General features: G+C 33.9%; 1 protein-coding gene across 5 annotated transcripts in view; it reads left to right on the forward strand.

The window, feature by feature from the left end:
• The window catches only part of BRD10 (bromodomain containing 10), an 80887-nt gene that overhangs the window by 44365 nt on the left and 10281 nt on the right, over positions 1 to 26241 (forward strand). For 4 of the 5 annotated variants that reach the window (XM_084769726.1, XM_084769729.1, XM_084769728.1 and 1 more), the window contains 2 exons: positions 8762 to 8841; positions 16254 to 16343. In XM_084769726.1, coding sequence (XP_084625852.1) covers positions 8762 to 8841; positions 16254 to 16343 — 170 coding nt within the window. The remainder of the gene's footprint in view (positions 1 to 8761; positions 8842 to 16253; positions 16344 to 26241) is intronic. The other variant, XM_084769727.1, reaches the window with a different exon arrangement.

Genomic DNA, 26241 nt, shown 5'->3' on the forward strand with positions numbered 1-26241 from the left:
CAGACGAAGTGAAAATTATTTTTAAAAGCTTATAACAGGTAAGGGCTGAATTTGTTAACTATATAAATTATTTAAAATTTTTAGTTTTCAGAACCTTTTTAAAACTTAAAATGTTAGATAAATGATTTGAGGCCTATGTATTAACAATTCTGGAAGACTTAAAAGGAAAGAAAACGTTAATTTTGATTAATACAGTATGCTCCTCAAGTTTATTTTGACACATACCTTTTTCAAGTAATGGTTAGCGCATGTGCTTTATAGAGCATACTTTGGGATAAGCTATGTCATCCATAACTGATTTATGAATTTTCTTAGAGTGGACTAAATTCCAAATATGGTTATCTGCCCCGCAACATGTTGATTACCACAGGCTTTAAAATCTTAGGTATTTCTCAGTTTTAGTTAACCTTATTGTTGAGATGGAAGTTGATTTTTTTTTTTTAAATAGAAGATATAAAGGCAAATTGATTCAAATGATTTGATACTTTTTAAGCATTTTATCTGCTTTTTAGAGATGGGTTTTTATTTCTTTTTTATAGATTATAGTTTCATTTTTTTAGTCATTTATGCCTTTTGCCTGTCATTTAAGCTGAACAAATAAGACTGGCTGAGAATAGACTAGAAATAATTTTTACATTTATTATATTGTTTTTCCAGAACTTTATGTATGATTATGTAGAACATACGTACATCATTTCCACTCCACACCTTACCCACTGAACCTCTTCCCATATCTCCTCTAATCCCTTTCAACTTCATGACCTCTTCTTTAATTATCATTGTTATATACGCAGACATATAAAAACATAACCTGTTGAGTTTATTAAATATCTCACAATGCCCTGCCAATAGATGAAAAGAGTTGCAGGCAATTAATTGCTGCTAAGAAGGAAAATAGGTCTTTTCTAGAGATGAGCCCTACCTCCACCTCCACTGATGGATTATCCAGTCATAAGTGATCAACTGTAAACACACATATATAAGCAATACTAAATAGAAATAACTTTTTCAGAGAAGCCCAAAGTTTAAAAAATGCAAATTCTTTTTAAAGTTACTATTGCTATTAGTAGAAAAGCAAAAATAATGTATTCATTTCTACTCTTAAGCAAAAAAAAAAAAAAAAAAAAGACCTTTTCCTCATTAGCTCATTCTTTTATCATTTCCTTAAGGAAACTTTCCATTATTTTTCTAAGTATGTACATAGTTATATCATTAGAACATTAGGCATTTCTTTATAGTATTTAACTAACAGTGGCATTTATTACTGGAATATTTTGGTGAGTGTTTTAGTATTGTTACAGATTGTGTGAAGCAAATAGCTCAAATTAATTTAAAATACAAAGATACATTTGCAGTAATATCTTAAGTTATCTATCTTAAACTAGTTTTAGTTTAAAGAAGTTTCCCCCTCAGTAGTCATGCTTTTCAACCTGATCATTTGTGATAACTCTAAACTGATCTAAATAGATAAGGCAGGCGGTCTTATTTTCTTATAGGAAGAAACTACGGTCAGCAGGATGGCCCAGTTGAGTAAAGACTCTTGCTGCCAAGCCTAATGACTGAGTTCATCCCTGGAACCCATAGGGTCGAAGGAGAGAGCCAACTCTTACAAAGTTGTCTTTTGACCTAAACACACACACACACACACACACACACACACACACACACACACACGTTTTTTTTGTTGTTGTTGTTTTGTTTTGTTTTTTTTCTTTTAAGACAGAGTCTCACCCTGTAGCTCTGGCTGGCCTAAAACTCTGTGTAGACCAGGGAAGTCTTGAACTGGAAGAGATCCACGTACCTTTGCCTACAAAGCACTGGGATTAAAGGAATGTGGGTGTATGCCTGCCTAATTTTTTTAAAAATAAGAAAATTAAGTTCAAAACTGGGAAATATGGGTCTGTGGAGGTTGCTCAACTATTCAGAACACTTGCTATTCTTGCGGAGGACCTGAGTTCAGTTCCTAGCGCCACAAGGAGCTCACAGCCATCTGCGCCTTCACTGCCAGGGTACTTGACACTCTCCTTGCCTTTGATGGCACCAGGCATGGAGTAGTATGCAGACAAAAAAAAATTTAAAGAATAAATAAATCTGAGATAAAAATTGATAAATAGCCTTCTCAATTTAATAATCAGGACTGTACGATAAAATAGAAAAACTTGGTGTATGCTATGGGAAGATTTCACAGAGAATGAAGAAATTTGACAAATAATTAGGCTTGAATAGATTAAAAATGATTAATATCATGAACAAAAGCAGAGGTATAATTAATCAAGTTGTAAGAAAACAAAAAGCACAATAAAAATCCTTGAAGTAAAGCCAGGTGGTGGTGGTGCATGCCTTTAATCCCAGCAATAGAGAGGCAGAGGCACACAGATTTCTGTGAGTTTGAGGCCAGTCTGGTTGAAAAACAAAACAAAAACCAAAACAATAAAAAAACCTTTGAAATAACAGTTGAGGTCAGAGGCTATATGAGAGTATACCATTAGGAGAGACCCTTTTCTCTCCTAGGACATAAGATCCTAGTTTAATAATTGAATCAAAATCCCAAGAGCAAATGAATGAGCTTGATATAAGATGTGTCAGATAGATAAAAAGCAGTTAGTTTATAGAAAATAACTTAGAAATTATAAAATTAATAATATTTGGTTACTTCTAAGGCCATATTTGTAAGAAGTTTGTAGAATTTTATATTGATAGTACCTAGATCCTAACTATGTGTGTCTTTGTGGGATATATTCTTAGAGCACCAACTAGAGACTGCAAGTGAAAGACTCTTATCAGTTTGTTTTTTTAATTTTGCGGTGCTAGGATTGAAATCCAAGTCTTTATGCATGCCAGGCATGGATACAGCCACTAAGTTACATCCTTAGCCACATGCCATTTCTTTTTTCGGTCTCTTCTGTTTCTCCCTCACGAAAATCATTGGTCATGTATTACTCTTCGCATATGTACTTTTTATTTTCTTTAATCATAAAAACTCCCAGAAATAGAAGACTACAGGTATTTTTTGTTTTGTGTATGTAAGTGTTTTGCCTTTATTTATATATCTATCTTGCATGGGTGTCTGTGCTGCTGGAGGCCACACGAGGTGATATATCTGCTGGAACTGGAGTTAGAGATGGTTGTGAGCTAATATGTGGGTGCTGAGAACTTAACCCTGTTCCTCTGAAAGAGTGCCAAGTGCTCTTAATTGCCTTGAGATTTTACAAATGCTCTTTAAAATGAGGAAAGGAAGATCTATTTACTTATTGAGTGTTACACAGCTAATAAATGACAGGATTCAAAGAAAAATCTGAAAAGATAATTAAGGTGCAATTAATAACCATGAAAAGAAGCTGGTAGAGTTTAAATGAAGATCTGGAAGATGACTGTGAAGAGAACTTAAGTATAAATAAGGGATGCCGTGTAACTTTTCTATTACATTGACAGAATAAGCCGTTCTATCTTAAGAGGGGTGTACAAAGAGTAGCAGAACTTAGCACCTAATTTTTATTTTTCAGTTCCTTTTTTTCCTCTCAGAACAAATACTCACATGACACTAAGTTAAAGAGAAAGATAATTGAATGTTTAAGAGCTACCATATTGTGTGATTAGGTTAAGAAAAATTAACCATTATGACAAGAACATTCTTCATCAGCAAAGAGAACAATCCAAAATTCAATTGTTTGATTAAGATCAAATTATTTATTTTCAGCAGTCCAGAAACTTCTATAGACTTAGTATTAGCTTAAAATATGCATGCGTTGTAAATAAGACACAAATTAAACAAATTTCTGGACTTTGACATCCCAAGCACTTCCTAGATCCACTATTTAGTATCATAGAATATCCTTGAAATTTTTTTTTTACTTTTAACAATAACTTATGTCTTTTACCTGTCCACTTAATCATTATCATTTCTAAAAATACAGGGAGGTAATGATTGTGTTGGTAGAATTTTTAAACCATGGAAAAGTTAGGTCCAGAAAAGAATTGTTAAAAGTCTTTGAGTAGCCTTGTGCGCTAAGGGATGAAAACAGACACAGGAAAACAGGTGAAGAATGGGAATAAAGATAAGGAATAGAGTAAAAGGAGAATTGAATTTCCAGTTCCAAATGATAAAGGGTGAATCATTTGTGCTTCAGTTAGAGGCTAATATAGTGTACAACTTTCTTTTAGGTGGAATATGAGTTTCTTAAGCTGTTCTGAGCATGGTGTTTGAGAAAGCTTCATTTGGTATACTTTTGTGACATTAATTATAAAGTTCCTTATAAGGATTATTAAGATATTCTTAACATGTTTTCCAAGCACTAATTAACTTTGCATATAACAGCATTTTAAGCTCAGTGGCGTGAGACTAAAACATCATTTTTTAAAATTGTTTGTATTTTAAACTGGTTTCGATTTACACATAATCTTAGGCCAAGGTATATTTGGTTTGTGCGCAGGTGATTTGGGGCTCTGAGACTAAAAGCCTTGAGTTTGTTCAAACCGTGAAAATGCCCCACTGGTGGCAGTTAGTATATGTCATGTCATGAAACAAAAACAAATTAGCGAATAACTGGAATATGAAGGTGATTGGGCTGTGACATCTTTTACCCTATTAGTCGTACAGAGTTAATTAGGCTTACCTGGCAAGCCAGACAGGTGCCCCTTTCTCCCTCACAATTATTTATGTGTTCCTCACAAAGCTGCCTGCTCAGTGAATGAGAACAGCTTTTGCCTGATAGAAAAGAAATATTTTTCAGTTGTAGATCTACTGGTATCTGTACTTTATTGCTAGCCTCTCCAAGTAAACCCAAATAATAGCTGTGTGGTTTTGTACTAACCTATGCTTCATATAAAAAGTAATGTTTAATTTTAAAAGCCTGAATTTTAGCAAACAATGAGAAACAAATATTCAGGCTATCTTTTGAGGTTGCACAAGGTGTTAAGCAACAATGAATGTGCAAATCTTTTAATCCTGATTTTAAAAAGATTACTCTGAAGTCAATCAGAAGCACATTTCATCCCCGCATAAGTCTGAAAGGAAGCAGTATTATATCATCAAACAGTACAGTTTTGAAGTGAGGAAAATGTAATTAATATCTGCTCCAGGGCATAGTAGCTATAAATCCTCCACTGATTTTTGTTTATAGTCTGTTCATTAGTAAAAATAAGCTAATATAGTCTCTAACTTGCTGTTTTGCTGCGAAGATAAATTAGACTAGCAAATTCACAAAGCCTATCATGCCTGTCTCTTCATTCATAGTGGAATCCACAAATGGCAGCTATAGTTTTTGTGAAATAGAATTACACGGTGAAAAAAACTTGGACTTTGGAGTTAGAATCACTGTGTGTGATGCTTATTTACTGGCACTTGAGTAAGTTAGCTAATCCTTTTGATCTTTAGCTATCTCTAGCAAAATATTGGTTATTTACTTTCAACAGTTGTTTTGGAAATTAAATAATTTACATAAAATCATTTTTAGTAAGTGTGGCATATAGTAGGTTCCCAATAAATATTAGTCCTCTTACAACCACTATAAGCATTAGTCCTCCTATGTCCACTATTAAGTCACTTGATTAAACCAGGAATGATCATGCCTGCCTCTAGTCCCAGGTTCTATAGAGGCTGAGGCCATAGGGTCTTATGTTCAAGAAGAACCTGTGCAATTTACCAAGACTATAACTCAAAAATAAAAAAGGACTGGGGATATAACTTGGTGACAGAGTGTTGTCCAAGAAAGCATTGTTCCCTTGGGTTCAATTTCCTGTACTGAAAAAGTATTAATTACTTAAAGTAATTTCAGTGTGATCTTCAATAAAAAAAATGGACTCAACTGGATGCACAGAATTATTAAGAAATAACTTGCCTCTTTTTTCCTCTTCCACTATACTGCCAAAATTTCTGATGAAAAAATGGGATTCTAGTATTTAAGGAATACTTTTTGGAAGCTATGCATTGTGTGTCGAGAGTATATAATTTCTGTTATCAGTAACTCACAAGAGGAAAAATTTAGTTATGATGCCTTGATGGGTGTTACATTAGTGGACTTAATGTAATATATATAAACATAGCACATAACAAAAGCTGTAAAGAAGAAGCAAGAAAAAAAAAGATTAAAATGTAAGACTTGCAAGACCTGGGAGATAGCTTATCACATCAGTTAGATGCTTGCTACAAGGCCTGATAACCTGAGTTCATTATCCAGAACCCACATTGTGGAAGAAGAGAAGTAGCTTCCACAAGCTGTTTACTTACGTACATGCTCAGTCAAGGTCATGTAGCTAGTGGATGGCTAAAGCAGATATCCACATCCACAGAGCTTGGTTCCAGACCTCAATGTTAAAGCTACTGATACAGTGATATGTCGAGGAACTTACTAACATTTAACCAGCCTAGTGGCTAAAGGAAGTAACCACGTAACTTTGTAAATCTACTCACAAAAAGTGGCTGCTAGAATTTATTGAGAATTTACAACTTGAGTTGAAAAGTGTATGAGACAACAATATGAAATGCATTTGACTGTTAAAGGTGTCTGTATTTATAGTCAGACGAATAACTTTAGGCTAATTAGATTGATTTTTAAGGTAACTGGCAATATAGTTCAGTTGGTAAAATGCTTGCCTCATATGCATGCAGCCCATGTATGGTCCGTAGCATTGTTCAAATGCCATTGTAGTGCGTATACGTAATCTCAATACTAAGGAAACTGATATAGTAGAATTGCTATGAGTTTGAGGACAGCTAGGACTACATGGCAAAAAACTCCCCCAAAAAAGTTGTGAGATGTACAAGATGGCTTAGCAGGTGCAGGAACCTGCTGCCATGTCACACAACCTAAGCCCTCAACCCGCTGGTGGAATTAGAGAACATACTCATACTAGTACCATGTGAAATAAATAATTATTTTTAAAGTAATGAGGCATGCTTATACTTCAGCAGTTGGAGGCAAGAGGATCAGAAATTCAAGGTCTTCTTCAACCAAAACCTAAGCTAGCCTGGTGTACTAGAGACATTGTCTAAAGAAAGAAAGAAAGATAAAACAAATAAATAAAACAGGCCTGATAGAACCGTAAAAGAGAAGGATTGAGGGAGAGTTTCTTTTTGTTCCAATTGTTTTTTTAAAAGCCTCAGCACAAAGTATAAATCAAATTTTTTACTTGCAAATCTTTTCTTGTGAACTTTGTAAGAAAAATTATAATGATGAGATAGATGGCTCAGCAGTTAAGAACACTTGTTTTCTCAGAGAAATTGAGACCCATGGTGATTTTCTTGAAAGGGAATACAGAAAATAACGATTATATTGTCATTGAAAATTACTCTAGTTGGGTTGGATAAAATGCAACCAAATTAACATATTTCTTGTGAGTTCTTATCAATTTAAAAATATTTAGAGAAGGTTATTAGAATTACATAAGTAACTATTTTCTCTTTTGAAAAAGGTAAACATTAAGTTGATTTTAGTATAGAAATAATTGTGACTCAGAATTAACAGAGGACTGCAAATGTAGCTCTGAGGTAGAACAGTTGCCCAACATGCAGAAGACCTTGGATTTAAACCCAGAACACACCAAAACATTTAACAGACATTTTCGTGCTCCTAAAGGTCATAAACTCCTAGAAGACAGGGTCTCCATCTTATAATTCCTTATTGCCCTCATAAACTAGTGTATTGTATACAACATTTGTTTCACAATTAAATAAATATTTTTGTTTTGTTTTGTGTGTGCCTGTTTTGCCTGAATGTATGTCTGTACACCATGTGCATACAGTGTCTGTGAAGGGCAGAGGAGATTAATTTCATGGAACTAGAGCTGAAAGCCACCGTCGAAGGCTTCTGGGAGTGAACCCAGGTCCTCTAGAAGAGTAGGCAGTGCTTTTATAATCCCTGAGCCATTTCTCCAACTCACAATTAAATAAATTTGTTACTTGATAAAATACTTACACAAGGAGATGATGTGGTAGCTCACATATATAATACCAGTTCTTGGGGGCCTGGGGCAAGAGAACTTTTGTGAGCTTGAGGCCAGCCTTGGTTACAGTGTGAGATCCTCAACACTAAAACAGAGTAAGGAAAAAATACATTTCAGCATTTTCCTTGCCAAAAGTGCGTGTGTGAATGTTTTATTTTTGTGAAGTTGAAGAAGTAGATACATACTTGAGCTGTATTCTGGAAATCGGAGTCTTTAAGGATGAGGTTTATTTTTCCTCAGAAATTCTGAGTGCACATAGTACTATTGCACATTAAATGGATATGCCAGTTCCCCATTTTAAAACTTCAGATATCAAATACTCCTGAGACCAGCCTATTAAACGAATACAGAGCTAAAGGGATGGCATCCTAACGTTACTAAGGGGTTTTACTTTTGGTTGAGTTGTCTATAATCTTACGATAAAATACTTACCAAGGTTCCTGAGTACAGAAGTCTTTTGTTCAGGTAAGGCTCTTTGCTCTGCACTCTCATAAGCTGTGAATGCAGATTTTAACTAAGCAGTAGTTTTGTGGCTTTTATGCTTACTCCTTTTAATAAATTCAAGTGTTTATGCATCACCTTGAAAAGTGTACTGATTTTGGTTCTTATATAAATACACAGTTAGTTAATGTGTCTGTTACGGGTAGTTACAGTTTAATATTTGCTTTCACTGAGGCTTGTTTGATTCATTATTTTCATTTGGCTTACTAGCAGCCATCTGTTAGTTACAGTTTAACTTTCAAGGCTCTATGTAATTTGGTTTCTGTTAATGAGGTGCTGTAAACAGCATTATGAAGTTTGTTTCTTTTAATCTTGAAAGGAAAAAAATCCATATCTAAAAAAGCAATCACAAAGAAGAGGAAAACTGTCACAAAGTCACCTGCTGTGCCGGAGTTTCAGGTAAATGTTTCAACATTGTCGCCAAGATTTTAGTTTAATTTTTTGCTTCAGTGCCATTCCTTGAGAGAATGACTGAATGTCAAGAAACTACAAGGTGTCTACTTTTAATGTTTCTAACAATGTTTTCCTTTAAAGTAAAAATGTAGGCAAAATGTAATTTTTATAAATCTCTTTATCTCTGATAAACCTTGGTATTTTTAGTTTCCAATGTATACCAGCTTTTATAAATGTAGTTTAGTGGAAGTGTGTGCACATATTATATTTGTATACATATATTCCTCAATATATATAAACAAATGTATAAATGAGTCTTCTAAGAAAAAATCATGGTTTGTGCATAGTAATGTTACTCTGGTAATCCATTCTTACATATTTAACCAATAAAGAATGCCGGACTAATTAACTCAAAAAACAGGTATTTTAGCTTTTAACTATAAATAAACTGTATTTAGTAAAGGCTAAGTATAATACTCTTTAAACATTCTGCAAAAAGAAAAATTGCTGCCATATGTGAAATACTAATTGAGATAAGTAATTCATCATAGTTAAGTATGCTTTTATTTTATATTTATACAGTAAATATTTTCTCCAACAAATGACACTTTTTAAAAGAAAATTTTTGTAGTATTGTGGCCATTTCGTTTCCAAAAGTAGTTCTCCCCCTCGAAGATTTATAAGCTCATAAAATAAAAGTGATAAAATTGAATTTGTAGGTCTAAAGTAGTTATGAAAATAAAGAGCAAGAAAAATACTGTGTAATAGTATTATTCATCTCTTTTCAGTAAAACTCCTATGTAGGAGAAGTTGTAAATTGATTTTAAAAAATCAGGTGTCTTTAAATAGTAAAAGAAAAATATATTTTCTAGTAGAATAAGTTAATGACATTATTAGGATGAATTACGTTCTTTAGAATGTTTTACATAACCTTTATACAGGATAGCCAGTAAAATATAATTTACTGAGTTGTATTTTATTTGACTAAAGCCATCCTGACATTCATTGCTTGCTACATGTTAATGATATATGATTATACCTTTATGCTTCCACTGGAAGTCAAGCTAGCTTTTGTTATTTCTCCCACTCATTTTCTCCCCAATTTCTTAATATAGAACTGTATAGATCTTAGGACAAAGTGGTCCATCTTTAGTATTTTCCTTGTTCCTGTGTTAGTAAGTGGATTCTTATATGTAATAATACATAGAACACAAACTGCATAGATAGTACTTTGTACAGTTGTGGGTGGTATTAGTGATATATGAAATCAACTCAGTGGGTTTTGACTAGCATTTCTTTTTTACATTACCAAAATTAAAAAAAGAATTTTGTCACTATATCAGATATAATGAGCTTGTTACATATAATACCATGAGTATATATAGTCATATGTATTATTTTACGAAACTGGTTTTAGTTGCCTCTGTGTGTATGTATGTTGACATGCATGCTAAATGGTATTTTTGATTCTTTCTCATGGAAACATGTTAGAAAACATTGTTGTAAGTGATACTTCTAGTCAGTTATTGACCATTTGCTTATTACTCAGAAATTTAAGGTCAAAAGTACATGTTTTGTTAGAGTGAGCTGTTCAAAATAAATAGTCTCTTTCCTGGTTCTTAAGGCTTGGGGGTAGAGAAGCATTGTTGTGTGTGTGTGTGTGTGTGTGTGTGTGTGTGTGTGTGTGTATACCTTGTTTGTAAGAGCTAAGGTAGCTCTTATTTCTAGTTTACAGTGTGAATGATATGATTCATGAAGAAAACTTGAAACTGTCTTCTAAAAATAGAGATAAGGGGCTAGAGAGGGGCTCAGCTATGAAGAGTTTTTGCTGCACTTGCAGAGGACTCAGGTTTGGTTCCTAGTATCTGTATGGTGGCTCTCAACTGTCTGTAACTCCACTTGCCAGGGATCCAAAACCCTCTTCCATCCTCTAAGGGCAATAGGCACAAGTGTGGTGTATATATATACATGCAGGCAAACACTCATAGACATAAAAATACTTGAATATTAAAATACCAATTATTATCTAATAAAGAAATGAATTTTTTCTTCCCAAAAGTTCTGGTAATATCTTTAGCACTTGATTTGTTAGTTCCAAGCACCCGTGAGCCACATGTCATGGGTGCTGGGAACCGAACTTGTGTCTTCTGGAAGAACAGCAAGTGTTCTTAACTGCCAAGTCTTTTTTCTCCAGCCTCTACTAATTAGAATTTTTAAAAATTGCTTTGATTATTTTTAATTGTGTGTATGTGTGTGTGTGCACGTTAAGTACAAGTGATACAGAGGCTAGAGGCACTAGATCCTCTGCAGCTAAAGTTACAGCAGGCAGTTGTGAGCTGCCTGACCTGAGTCCTAGAAACTAAACTCAGATCCTCTGGAAGAGCACTGAGGACTCTTAACTAATGAACATGTGGCTCACGGGTGCTTGGAACTCACACTCCATGGGATCTCGTGCCATCTACTGGCCTCCACAGGCACTCACACACTTGGTAGTCACTTAGACATACATAGAGATAAAAATCTAAAAATATAAGAATAATTAAGTGGCCTTAGTTAACATGTTTCTACTTTCCATTGGTAATCCCCCACAGTATAAATACACACAAAATACTTTTTAAAATGAGTTTGTACTTGATATCTCTTCTATTCATGTGTTTCATTCTACAGGTTAATTTTTTTCCCAAAGATTTATTTATTTATTATTATGTATATAGTGTTCTGCGTACATCTATACCTTCAGGCCAGAAGAGGGCACAAGGTCTCATTATAGATGGCTGTGAGTCACCATGTGGTTGCTGGGAATTGAACTCAGGACCTTTGGAAGAGCAGACAGTACTCTTAACCTCTGAGCCATCTCTCCAGCTCCCTACAGGTTAATTTTTATCTTCATACAACAGATTGAGATTAAAATTGAAATCAGAGTTTAACTTTTGTGTTATACAGATCTATAGATTAAGTTGTATTTTAATTGCTACCTCTTAAAATACATTATTTTTAACTTGCTTTTTATTTATAAATCAAGGTGTGAGTGTGTGTGTGTGTGTGTCTGTGTGTTTTAACCTCTGTAAAACCTTCCAATCCTCTTTATTATAGGCAATGGAAAAATGTTTTGAATTACATGGTATTTTAAAATATTTTGTCATTTGTTTGTCAAAATTGTTTTCATGTCAAGTGAATATTTGCTGTAATTTATTGACCTCGCTATTGGGGCATAGTGATCATAAGAAATAAGATTCTTTTTTTGAGACAGGGTTTCTCTGTGTTGCCTTGGCTGTCATGGACTGCTTTGTGGACTAGGCTGGCCTCGAACTCACAGTGATCTGCCTGCCTCTGCCTCCCTGAGTGCTGGGATTACAGGCAGGCACTACTGTGCATGGCTTTAATTACAAGTTTTATAGCAGATTATAGGATTTTTTATTAGAGTGGTAGTGAAAATGGTGTATTTTGTTTGAGCATATTTATTTCACTTTTCAACATGATTTTCCCTTTGCTTTTTAAATATAATCTACGTTTTAAAATTTTGTATGATGCCTTATTTGAAAATATCTAAAATGGCATGATTTTAGTGATTGAAGTAATAAGTAAGGGAATTGTTGTTGTTGTTGTTGTTTGTTTTGTTTTTTCGAGACAGAGTTTCTCTTTTAGTCCTGGCTGTCCTGGACTCCTTTATAGACCAGACTGGCCTCAAACTCACAGAGATCCACCTTGCCTCTGCCTCCTCGAGATGTGTACCACCACGCCTGGCTGGGAATCTTTATGATGTTATTTTTCTGAGATATGGTCACAAAATTATCTTATCTGTATAGTTCTTAGCTTCTCCTCATACATACATTCATTTCTAATTTTTCAGTCGAAAAGGTCATATAATACTTGTCTGTCAATGAAAATAATTAATTATAAATTGTACACTAAAACTACCTTTTCAGTTGTTGCTAGTTTTACATGTTTTGTGTTTTTTGGTTTTATGTTTTGTGTTGTTTTTGAGGGGAGTTGTTTGTGTGTGTGTGTTTTTCAAGTAACAGGCTTGGATGTCCTGGAACTCACTCTGTAGACCAGGCTGGGCTCAAACGCACAGAGGTACACTTACCTCTGCCTCCCGAGTGCTGGGAATAAAGGTGTATGCCACCACCAGGCTGTTACTATTTTTAAATTTTTTTTATTTTGTTTAGAAAGAACCCTTGTAGAATATGATATAGTAAATGGAGCTTAAAATTCTGTAGTTTCCTCTACCAAACCATCATCTGAGGTCACTTCACGTCTGCTGCTTTTACTTCTTGTGTATCAATTGAAGATACACCTCTCTACCCCACGCTGAGCCCTGAAGCAAGTTACATCATTTTAGTCCGTTTCTTCTGCACATTGGTTGATTGTGGCTCAGCCTTGATTCAGTCACATGAAAAGCTTACTTCATGGAGACTGTGTCAGTCAGGTTCTTTAGAAGGAGGGCAGCAGTAATCTCTGGAGCATGAAGGAAAGCCTCCCTGAGGGTGTTTTGTCTGGCCTAGTGGGAATCCCTGCAGCTCAGCTGGCTTCCTTTTCACCCAGGAGGCCCTATGTCTTAAAAACACTTTCTATATTAATACTAATGAGAAAAGGATTTAATAAGATGCTTTTCTTTGTTCTTACTGAATGCATCTGTTCTCCTTACTAAAGTGAATTTTTACTGTGTTGCATCTAATTTTCATAGAATCACCATTTGAAATGGAAGACTTTCTTTAAATAGTAGGAATTGGGTTGTATGTGACATAAAGTTTGCATAAGTCAAACTGTTTTTACTCCAGAATTTTCTAATAGCTTAGCATGACTTTACATATTGTATGTTAGGTGTACATCAGATACATAGAAATATAAAAAAATATATTTGCATATTAAGAGTATAGACCACGTCTCCTTGTGATTAAAATATATCTGTAAGCCCAGAACTTGGAAGGCTGAGTCTAGCCTATCTCCACAACAACAAAGATTGTAAATTATATAGATATTACGTTACTTTAGTGAACCTTCAAGATAAAAACCACTAAAAGTATTCTGACCCTCAAATTAAAAAAAAAAAAATACACTTAGGACTTAGATAAGGTAATTTATTTTAAGAACCTTATCCTAAAAGTATCTCACTCCCTACATGTGGAAATTAATTACTGTGAATTTTTTTGCTCATTAGCTACATAGTACCAGAATGTTTCAGTGTCTCAGTAGCTGTATTGGCTTGTAATTCACAATCATTAAGTACATGGCCACGCAAACGTGTGACCCACTGACTGTAACTATAAACTCATCAGATATGAGACATGCTGAATCCAAACTGTCAAGGTTCCCCTGCAGTTCTTACGCACACTGAAATTTGAGAAGAGTTAATGTAACACAGCTTATTAACTAGGTGAGCCATTTTGAAGTATTTCGCTTCATATAGCTTTTAATACTTTGGCCTCAGCTGTTTTACAGTAGATGAAGTATAATACTTGGTGATGTCATGAGTAATTGATAATTAAAAGATTTTTAAAATTTTTAGGATGTGTTTAGTTTGTTGGGTATATGCCTTCAATGTTCCTGTAAATTTCTACAAACTGTACATAAGACATTTTCTTATCCATTTTAAGTGAGATGCCTAGAACATAAGGTAACTTTCTATGAATCTTGCCATAGGTAAGTGAAAAATCTCTGCTGTGATGTTAACCAATACGCCAAATTCAGTGAAGAAGGACAAATCTGACAAAGCAGTAATGACAACAGACTGCTTCAGTGAGCACTTATTAAAACCCACTGGAGAGCAGGTGTTGCTCTGTGGCATCATAGATACACTAGAAGCTACAGATATTATCTAGTTATAGAGGTTCTGACTAGTTCAGGAGTCCACGGCTTGACCATCATCATTCCTTTGACAACTAGATTTAGCAAATTGGAACATGTGATTTCTAATAATTATCTGTTACACTTTGCCACTACAGTACTATGTAATGTTTTCTGCACTCAAATTGCTTTTGTTTTTGTGTTTTGCAAGTCTCTACCATTGAGCACATAACCAGTCCTTAAACTGTTTTTATTTGGATTACTTAAGTATACACATGCACTGCTTTATTAGTGCAGTTGAAGTTGTATAGATATTTCAAATAAATAATTGTTAATATTAATTATGGTATAGTATCTGTGATGGTTTTTTCTTAATCTCTTAGGTTGAACCATATTGCCATTTTGGTAGATAAATGTATGTCAAAATTTCTTAGGGTTTTAGCCTATTTTTAATTACTTAATAACAACTAGCAGTTATCTTGTGACCCACTTTGCTTGGTACTTTTTTCTGATTTTCTAATAAAAGAAAGTATACTTTTAAAAAAAGAATAGTAACTTTACATTATGAATGTAATGAGCATAGTGATAAAGGTTTGTGATAATTTATAAATAGCATATTTTAAGTTATACAGTTTAAACATCACAAGATTTTCTTAGATCTGAAACTGTGTACACACGTAATTTTGCTTCTGAGTAGCCTGTTGCTTTTTAAATATAGATGCTTTTAAATTGCTTAAATTACTTCAGGAAAAGGTTAAATGCATTAAACTCACTGGATAAACACAATACAATGTTATAGGAACCAAATGGAGTGACTAATATTTTGTTACTAAATCTGATGCTTCAGTTTATAAGGTTTTATTTAAGGCAAGCTAGGGTCAGTTAATAACTAAGAATTCATCATTTTGATCATTTGCCAGTCTTAACCAAGGTAAAATATGCTGGTAAATATGGTTTTATTAAAAACCTGTTAAGCTCAGATGGGCTGAGTATCACACATCTAAAATCTAGCACCTGATGGCTGAGCAGGAACATAAGTTTGAGACTAGCCAGGACTACATGGTAAGACCCTTTCTCAAAAATAGCAACAGTAAAAGTTATTAGACTCATGACAAGAGTGTATATTTCACCTTGTTCCTATTTTTTTAATATGTTACATGTAGTTTTATTCCTCTTTTAGCATCACAGCAACCAGAAATAACTCAGTTTGTTAAATTATGTGGGTAGCAAACAAAAGCAAAGGGTTAATGGCCACTGGCAGGGCTGTGTTTCACCTGCCTGGAGATGACCAGGTGGGGCTGTTTCTTACACGGGATTCAGTAACCTGTAAAATCTAATGAGTTTCCAGATCTTTGTCATTCTGGGCTGAAAGTTAATAATATTAGGAAAGTAACAGGATTATAATGCAAACCTAGAGGTAGTGTGTTGAAAATTTAGCTTGTTTTATAGGAAGCTTGAAGTTCACAAACACCATAACAAGTAAATACCTCAGATATTAGCTGTAGAGCTTTCCTTGCTTCTGATTATTGCAGAGAAATATTTTTAATTTCAGTATATGTTAATTTCTGTTACCACATTTTGGGTGTTTTATATTATGTGTTATCAAGCTGTGTTTTTGTGTTTTATTTTAGCTTATTTGCACTAATCTTGATGAACTCAGGGAATTAATCACAAAAATCGAGAATGAACTCAAAGATCTGGAAAACAGTAGAAAAAAATCGGTAGGTGTTTATCCAAAAGTTCTATCTATTATTGTCAGCATTAAAACTTATTCCTGCTTTTTTTCCCAAAGTTTAAAAAAAATCTTGTCTCCTAATTACATTAAAAACTTAAAATTAAGGATAGAAGCATTGGTTTGGTTTGGTTTTTCCATTACTCCAATGTGGTCTAATTTTCATCTTTAGTTTAAAAAAAATGGTGTTGGGGCAAGAGGATTAATTTTCTCTGCCTGGTTTATAACAGGTATAGTCTTAGATACTATCCAACATGCTGATTGTTTTCTAACTGGGAGCTTTTTAGATACTGCATATTCTTAATTACATATTTTGAATGGAAGCCTATTGCATAAAAACAAACTTAATTATGTATAATATAAAATAGATAGAACCAGCTCCCAGATTTGTTTTACTCTTACCAAGGTGACTCCTAGAACCATTACTAGACTATAGGTTTTTAAGATTAATTTTTTACTATATGTCTTAACAATAATTGATCAATTAATTTCCTGAATTTTTCATTGTTCTTAAGAGGCTGTTATGTATATGAGCATGTTACATATATGCTCTCACTTAGTAAAATGCTCCGTGTTGTTCTTTATAAATAGATAACATATATTTAACTGGCATTTATAGCTAGAATATGTCATATTGGAAACACAATTATATACCATTAAGTAAATGGAGAAGTTACCAGATATTTACAAAAATCAGTCATTTTTTAAAAAGCTAATTGTTTTCTCATGAAACCACTTGCTTTTTGCTTAAAACCTACTAATATAACTATGTATAAAATATGATGAGTGATTCATCAGGTTTATAGTCACCATTTTACATGCTGTTAGGAATGATATATTGGAAGTACTTTAAAGGGAGTGGACTGAAGTTTCGGAAAACTTCAGTCCTCGAAATGTCTTAACACAGAGAGTAGTAGAAGGACCTTAAGTACTTCAGAAGTCTGTCATATCATACATCTGAGAGAATAACTGTGATCTAAGAGATGGAGTAATAATGCTCATGATAATCATCAGCCAGTATGGTGGTGCATGCCTTTAATACTACCACTCAGGGGAGGCAGTGCCAAAAGGCTTTCTATGAGTTCAAAGCCAACTTGGTCTGCATAGTGGGAGCCAAGCCAGTCAACACTACTTAGTGTAAGGCCCAGTTTCAAAACAAAACAAAACAAAACAAAATCTAAACTGTTACCAGTTAACAACAACAAAAACAAAATAACCATCAAGATACCATCAGGAAGTGGAGAAAACATTTCAGAAAGACTTCCATTTAAAAATTCTTGAGCCAGGCATGGTGGCGCACGCCTTTAATCCCAGCACTCAGGAGGCAGAGGCAGGCGGATCGCTGTGAGTTTGAGGCCAGCCTGGTCTATAAAGTAACGTTACGACAGCCAGGGCAACACAGAACAACCCTGTCTCAAAAAGCAAAATAAATAAATAATAAAAATGCTTGGAACCTACATGTTTTTATATGTACTTTATGAATCTTGGAAGTCTCTTGATATGGAAGTCTGTTTTATTAAAATTTACTACAGTGATACGTTACATACAAAAAAATTATGTGAGGGTATTTTCATCCAAAAGAGATTTTTTTCATCTTATTCAACATTTTATGGTCATAAAAGGCTGATTCTTTGGTAGGAAAGGGTTATCTTTTGTTTAAAAAAAAAAAAACAGGGCACAATTTATATTTTTGCGGGAGCCATTGTTTTTAGTTATTACCTCAAGCTGTTGTTTTCCTGTCTCATAACTGATCAGACTGTTGTTAATTGCTAAAGCTTTATATACTGTACTTGTTTATTACTTTGTCTATATAATACAAATTTTGTTTCTACTGCATAGTTTAAAGCATAGTTAATTTAAATTGATTTAAGTACATGCAGCACATATTATAGGAGGTAGGTTTTTGTAGGCACTCGAAATTTTTCTTTAAAACCATCCTCACTTCCTCAGTGAAATGGAACTGCAGTATAAGCATATTGCCTTCCTTGTGGGATGAAATAAAGGAAACAAGCTAATGGTGGCTGACAGTGTGGTCTTAGAGAAGGTCTGTTAGGAAGCGCTAGGTTATATAGAAAGCTTGATGGGTTATACTGTGTGTCTCCAAACTTGTCTCTGTCCTTTGCTATTCATGAGTCACTTTTGATGTTTCCATTCTTGAAGAAATGGGGTTCTTGGAACTTCACCTTCCAGGGATAATTTTGTTCAAATACCAGTAAGATGTAAACTATTTCTCTTTAGCTGAAACTATCTAAAGGATTATTTACATAGACAGTTGTCTTAGCCAGTGAAAATAACCACATAGCATAAAATACACAGACAATTTTCTTTTTAGAACTATCCCAAAACCCCCCACACAAAAAAATCTTGGTTGAATTGTGATCTATGTAAAATACAAAAATTAACCTTGTATTTGTTTGGTATTGTTTTCATGTTTTATAACTAAGCTGACTTTTCTAAGTTGTTTTTCTTAACAGAATTTTTTACTTAAACATTAGTAACATGAGTGTTATCAAAAGTCCTTATTTTAATCATTTAATGAAAAGCTATTTTAAAGGTTTTTTGTTATTGTTGTTTTTGTTTTTAAATGTATGAGTGCTCTATCTACAAATACACCTATATACCAAAAGAGGACATCATATCTCAATATAGATGGTTGTGAGCCACCATGTGGTTGCTGGGAATTGAACATGGGACCTTTGGAAGAACAAATAGTGCTCTTAACCACTGATCCATCTCTCCAGCCCCCTAATTAAGAACTTTTGTGCCTCCTACAGTATGAGCACAAATTAAGCCTCTGTAATTGGCTCAATGGTCATTGTTGTGAATATCAATTGTTTTATTATTGTAAAAATATGTTGCTAAAGCTGGGCATGGTAGCACATGCCTATAATCTCAGCAGTAGGGGAAGCAGAGGCAGGCAGATCTCTGTGAGTTCAAGGCCAGCTGGTATAGAAAGCAAGTCCAGGGCAACCAAGGCTACATAGAGAAACCCTGTCTCTAAAAACTAAAAGATAAATAAAAAACAAAAATGTAATTTAAAAATCTGTTGCTATCACTTACTGTAATTAAAGATTCATTCATTATATCTTGAAGGATTATTTTAGTACATTTGCTTTTGATCTGTCTTTTTTTTTTTTCCTATCTCAGGCTGTCAGTTATCACCTCTTACTGTGTTCATATATTTTCTCTAGTTGGAATACAGTGGATAAAAAAAAACATGTAATACTTATTGGAGTTGGATTTACAGTGAAGACCATTGTGTAGAGGCTTTTTTTTTTTTTTAATAAAATGAGCTAGATAATTGAGATAGCTTCTTTGGCTTATTCCTTATCTCATGGGCTTCCTTTGCTATTGCAAGATAAACGAAGGATTAATATTTATCTCAAGAGGATTATTGGCAAGACTAAAATAGTATTTAGCATCAAAATATTTCTTTAATATTGCTTTTCATTATTTTAATAACAAAGAAGATGTAAATGCTTAGTTACCCATAAGTGTCACTACTACAGTTAGAAATTGTTCATGGGATATTGATTTAATACAGATTCAACTAATAAGCACCTAGATGTTTCAGAGAGCTGCTCCTCTCTGGAGTCTTTCCAAGTACTTTTTCCTATAAACAACAAGAATAGCCAGCAGGTTATACATCCTTCTAATCCTAGCAGTAAGGGACAGGGAAAGGAGGATCAGAAGCTCCAGCCTGGAACACATGTGCCCTTGTCCTGAGTGTAGAAAAAAATTCCATTTTTCTTATCCAGCCAACATTGCATTTAAAAGATTATGTTTTTTGTTTTCTAATTGAACGTAGTTTTTATTGTAGAATACTTTATAGTTAAATTTAAAGGGCCTATAAAAATATCTCAGGGTTTGATTTTCATTCTGCTGAATTATTTGGGAAATGTTTTAATATCTTTACTCAGTTTTGCTGTATTTGGAATTTGCCAGACATAGTGCCTTCTAGGTAGTAAAAAAATGTAAATTTTTGCCACACTTTCTTAAAATTATTTCATGTGAGCCTGTTGTTTTTAATCATTTACTCAATTTATGCTTTATCAGTTTATTTAAAGAGTCATCTGCTTTAAGCAAAAATTTATATATAGCTTGAGCATAAGAAAATATATTTTTTAATATGTATAGTTTTCTTTTTTCTCTAGTGAAGACTGAGCTGCCTCACTAGAAATGTGACCTGCCACCCAGGTTTTCTCTTTGTACGAAGCTGTGATGTTATCACAGTGGTAATTGTATGCCTTTGTACTCAATTTAATGCTAATTGAGAAGTGCAATCAAAGGCAATAAATACACATGTTCAAATTGAGACTTACTCTTAAGTGAAAACTGATATAAGAATATAAGAGAAAATTTTATTCTGGCATTGTTAAGATACTTTTTAAAGCCTTTTCCATAGTAATATATACTTGTTTCACTATATTATCAAAATATACATGTCTATTGAAATGTAGAAAGAATTTCTTACTGGATTTATTATTAATTTTTCATTTAATATTACTTAAGACTACAAAAATAGTCCAACAATTTAGTTTATTAAAGTAGGTTTTATTGTTTTTGTTTTGTTTTGTTAGTTTGGTTTGGTTTTTCAAGTCGGAGTTTCTCTGCGTAGTCCTGGCTGTCTTGGAACTCTTTCTGTAGACTAGGCAGGCCTTGAACTCAGAGATCTGCCTTCCTCTGCCTCCCCAGTGCTAGTATTAAAGGAGTCAGTCCACCACCAAACTCAGCTAAATTAGTTAAATTTTATTTATGCTGAGTTACGTTCTTTGCAAGCCACCTTTGGATTGGATTTGGTTTTAAATGAGCCATCAGTGCTCAACTGGGATCCACTGACATTTTGACAGTTATTCTGATTTCTCTTGAAAATTATAATGCAATGATACTAATAAATTGGCAGTCCTTTTTTCATTATAGGATTTCTGTCTATGGTAAGAATCAGGCCTGTTGCTGGGTGGTGGCACACGCCTGTAATCCCAGTACCCGGGAGGCAGAGACTGAGTTCAAGGCCAGCTTGGTCTATAAAGTGAATCCAGGGCAGCCAAGACTACACAGAGAAACCCTGTCTCAAAAACAAAAACAAACAAACAAAAAAAATCAGGCCTGTAATACAAGTCATTTGTCTTATAATGCATGTTGCTATGTACTAACATTTGTAAGCAGAAATATGTTGGAAAGTAGCATTCATACTTTGGCTATATATGTCAATTTTTTTGTACTTTGTAATTTTTCAAATGATAAAATGGTATGTGTTTATGTGTACAACTTTGTCACCTACAATAAAATTTTGCTTTTATAATAGTATTTTCTCAATTGAAAAAGAAACTCTTGTACTTAATAATATGATTTAACTTTCTTATTATATGATCTCTAATAACTTGTTTCAGTTATATACAACATAACAAGAAAATATATATAAGAAATTGGATGGTTTGTGTAAGTGTGTTTACTATACAAAGCATCTGAATTTATTAATGCTTACACATATCCATGATGATGAGATACATAATAAGTCTAGAATTTATTTGTTTTCCTATTTTCCCCCTTAGGTTTCCAATGTCCCCAGCATTAGCAGATTGCCAACTCCCTCTTTGCAGCACCCTAGCCAGTGTTAAGCTGGCATTGTCAAACCCATCCCAGATTATTGCATCAGGATGGAGTTGTAGTTATGAGGTAAGTCTCCCCCATGCTCATTTCATACTCATTGAGATGCAGTTGTTCATTTTACAATATTGTGTAGTTTTGTAAGTTTCTTTCCTCATATGATTCCTTAGGTTATTCGTGCATTATACTAAAAAACTTTAAAAACTGCATAATATAATAAAAGACTTTGCCTGTAATCCCAGCACTCAGTGAGACAGAGGCAGGTGGATCTCTGAGTTCGAGGCTAGCCTGGTCTACAGAGAGAGTCCAGGACAGCTAGAGTTACACAGAGAAACCCTGTCTCGAAAATAATAATAATAATAAAGGACTTACCTTATGACCATAGATCAGCTTTTTAAATTAATACTTCCTAGAGGGTCATTTAAAAACCCCATGGTTTTGGTATTAAGCATCTAATACAAAGGGAGCTGGCAATCTGCAGATGCTGTGGACATTGGATGAGAAACAATGAAAGGTAAGCTGCAAATTTAGACTACTAGCTGTCGTTTTTCTGTTGCATGCTCAAAATTCATTGTTCACATTAAAGTTTGTAATCTTATTAATTTCAACAAAAAACAAAACAAAAAAACCAAAAACCTGTTCTTTGGCTGGAAAGATGGCTCAGTGTTTAAGAGCAGTTCTTGCAGAAGACCAGATCCAGTTCCCAGCATCTATATGGTGCTTTACACCACTGTAACTCTAAATCCAATACCCCCTTCTGACCTTCTTGATTATGAAGTATAAATACAGTGTATATATATTTATATGTAGGCAAAACACACATAAAATAAAATGAATAAGTCTTTTTAAAACTACTCTATTTTTGTTAGTAAGTAAGCTTTAATAAATATTCATAATACTAAATTTACGTCATACGTTTGAATTTATCTTTTTAAAAATTTTAATCCCTGACAATAGAATTCTGATGATAAAAATGTTAAAATTTCCCTGTGTTCACTTATTTTAAAGTTAATAATCAGATTATATGTATGACTTATATTAAATAATATACTAAATACATTTTTAGTAATGCTCTAGCACTGTAGCACTTGAGTAGTTGCCCCAAACACTGATCCACTCTTAATCCATCTATCTAGCTGTTTGATTTTTAGTTTTGTAATCAATACACATATGAAGAGTCTATCTTTCTATAAAAGAAAAATAATAAAGAAATAAACTTTACATTCATAGAGATAGAGTAGTGCTCTGTTTTTGCTTTTATTTTCTTTTGGAGCACACTGTGTAGCCCAGCCTGCTTTCAAACTTGAGAGGCAGTCTCAAGTTTGCCTCCAACTTCAGAGTGCTCGCAGTGCTTGTACCACCTTGCCACTTGCTCTTAACCTTTTTTCTTTGCTTTAAATTCAGTTTTAAAAATTGACCTTATTTTACTTACTATTATACTTTTAATTAACTTAACATTGCAAGGCTGTCTACACAATGTAATCTATTAGTGCTTAATAGGAATGAGTGGTTGTACAATATAATTTATTTATACTTGGGAATTGGCTTTGTGGGGACCAGGAGAGAGAGTGGTGTTTTGAAAAGACAGTAAGATTTTAACATTTTAGTTTGAAGTCAGCTTCATTTTACAAGTATTTACTGAGGTGACATTAGATAGCTTTCTTTTAGAAACATATGCCCTTCTAAGTTTAGTAAATCCATCTTGGAAGAAATATAAAATTGGGTTTTTTTTCCTCATCTATATATAGTTAATAAAGTTAGAAAGCTATTTCTGACTTGTGGTTACTTACTTAGTTTAAACATTATTAACTAATTGTTTGATTTGAAGTAGATTTTTATTTTGGAGCAAAGGTAAAGCAGATTGTTGTTAACTCTAGTTGTTTGTAAATGTGAATACCCTTTAGCTTTTTAAAGTAGTTCCACTGTACACTGTGTAGAAAGTGACAGTGTTAGGACTGAAGAGTTAGATTGGTGGTCGAGCAAAGCGCAGGCTCAGCACAGTCCCTAGTAGCTCCAATGGTCTGGGGCACAGAATGTCGTTGTCATTTTAATTGTGTTTAGATTGTAAGCATCATGCTTTCACCAGATGACATATGGAACTTGAGTTCCATTCCATCTGAGGAGGTGGGGAAAAACCTTTCCTTAAAGCCAATGCAAGCAGTGATGCTGCTCTGTGAGTCACCTCAAGACTGTGGATTCGCATTCTGAGGGCACATACAAGGTTCCTTTCACTGGAATTATTCTATTTTTATAAGTTTATGCATTTTATTAATCTTTCATGATAGAAGACCATAGATATTTCAAAACAGGTTAATGGGTAAGGCAGTTGCATGAAAGTTACAAATCTGTTACCTGATTAAACATTAAAGTTCCCTTCCTTGTATGTACACTTTCTGTTCAATAATATATTTTAGATATTAATTAATTAAAAACTAATCAAAATTAAATGTAAGATCTTCTTAATCATTTTTAAACTCTTAGAATACAAAAATTAATTTAGTAATTTAGCAGAGACACCACTACAGCAATATTTTGGTAAAAGATTTCCAGATATATAGTCTACCCTTCCTGCTCCCCATCTACGTAGATCTAGCTGAGGTCTGCATTCCCTGTCCCGTCACCACTATACTAATCCGGATGGCAGCTGTGCACACCAGGTCAGCTCTGACAGTGTCCCTTTTCTCCTGGTGATCACCACTAGTTCTCTAGATTGTAATCCTTTTCCTAATGAAGTCTACCACAGAGAGAATATTCTTTCTACTTTCTTCCTTACATTCTTTTTCTTATGTTTAAAGAAATTTTTATTCCCTCACCATTTCTCATTGTTCCACCAAGTAGTTGTTGGGGGTCTGATTTGGCACCTATATTCCCAACACTTGTGAAGCTGAGGCAAGAAGCTCAAAAGTTTTAGACTAGCCAGAGAAAAACAGTAAGTCAAAGAGTTAGCATAGTGAGATTCTGTCTCAAAACCAAGAGAAGTGTGTTTGCCCTAAATGAATACTATTTCTTATTCTGTTTAATAGTTTCATCTTATAGATTAGAATAAGCACTTCATAATATCTCACCACTTATTTTGAGAAAAGTTTGATTTTAAGGTATAACTCATTGCTTACTTAGGTCTAACTTGTACTTTTCTTAATATGCATTTGAAAAGAAGCAAGACTAATTTCATATGTTATAGCAGTGTATCTCAACCTTTGCATCACGACCCCTTTGGTGTCAAATGACCCTTTTACAGGGGCCACCTAAGACCATCTGCATATCAGATTTTTACATTTTGGTTGAGGATCACTACTACATGAGGAACTGTATTAAGAGTCACAACATTAGGAAGGTTGAGAACCACTGTGTTGTAAGAAATTCCATATTAACTGACCACAGTTAATAATATTTGCTGCTCTTCCAGAAGACCTGGATTCCGTTACCAGTGCCCACATGTAGGTGCACAAGCACCAGTAACTCCAGTTCCAGAAGGTCTTAACACCCTCTTCTGGCTTCATATGCATAAGGTTCATATTTGTTGTTCCTACAGCATATAATAAATTCTACCCCCTTCCTACTCTTCTAATAAACAGTTCCCTTTGTAAGATTCAAAAACTTCAGCAGAAATGCAGTATTTGTATTTATGTAAACATGCATTTTATTCTTCTAAAGTCCTGAAACTTCTTGGTCAAGCTGTTCCATTAATGACTTTGGGTTATAAATCTATAGAATTGTCATTTAAATAGGTGTTTGTGTATAAAAAATTGGCAACTCCAAGTACAACTTTAGAATATACCTTTAATAGTGGCCTTACTCTTCTATATATGGGCAGATTGACTCAACAGTTGCTTATAAGATGAAGTCTGATTTTATGCATGTTAAATGTGATCGATGATAGATAATTGTATGTCTTTCATTAGAAATTAGACATGTATTATATGATACGTGAATGTAATTGTTAATACTGTGCTGTAAATATATTGTTCCTGTAATGATCAGATGATTCTGTATATGTTAATGAGATACATCCTTACTTGAAGTCTTTTTAATCTACATCATTGATGCTATTTGTTACCATGTTTGTTTCTTCTGTTCTTGAGCCAGGGTCTCACTATGTCACTATGTAGCTTTGGCTGTCCTGAAATTCAAAGAGATCCAACTGCTTCTCCCTCACCAGTGCTGGACCTAAGTCATGCACTACCACACCTCACTCACTCTTTGTTGCAGTTGTTAAGAGGTAGTGATGTAGTTTTACAAGCTTGAACATCAGAATCAAGCAGGTGTAGGTGTTCATAGGT

The sequence above is a fragment of the Acomys minous genome (genome assembly GCF_964271855.1).
Source record: "Acomys minous genome assembly, chromosome: 2".
NCBI lineage: Eukaryota > Metazoa > Chordata > Mammalia > Rodentia > Muridae > Acomys > Acomys minous.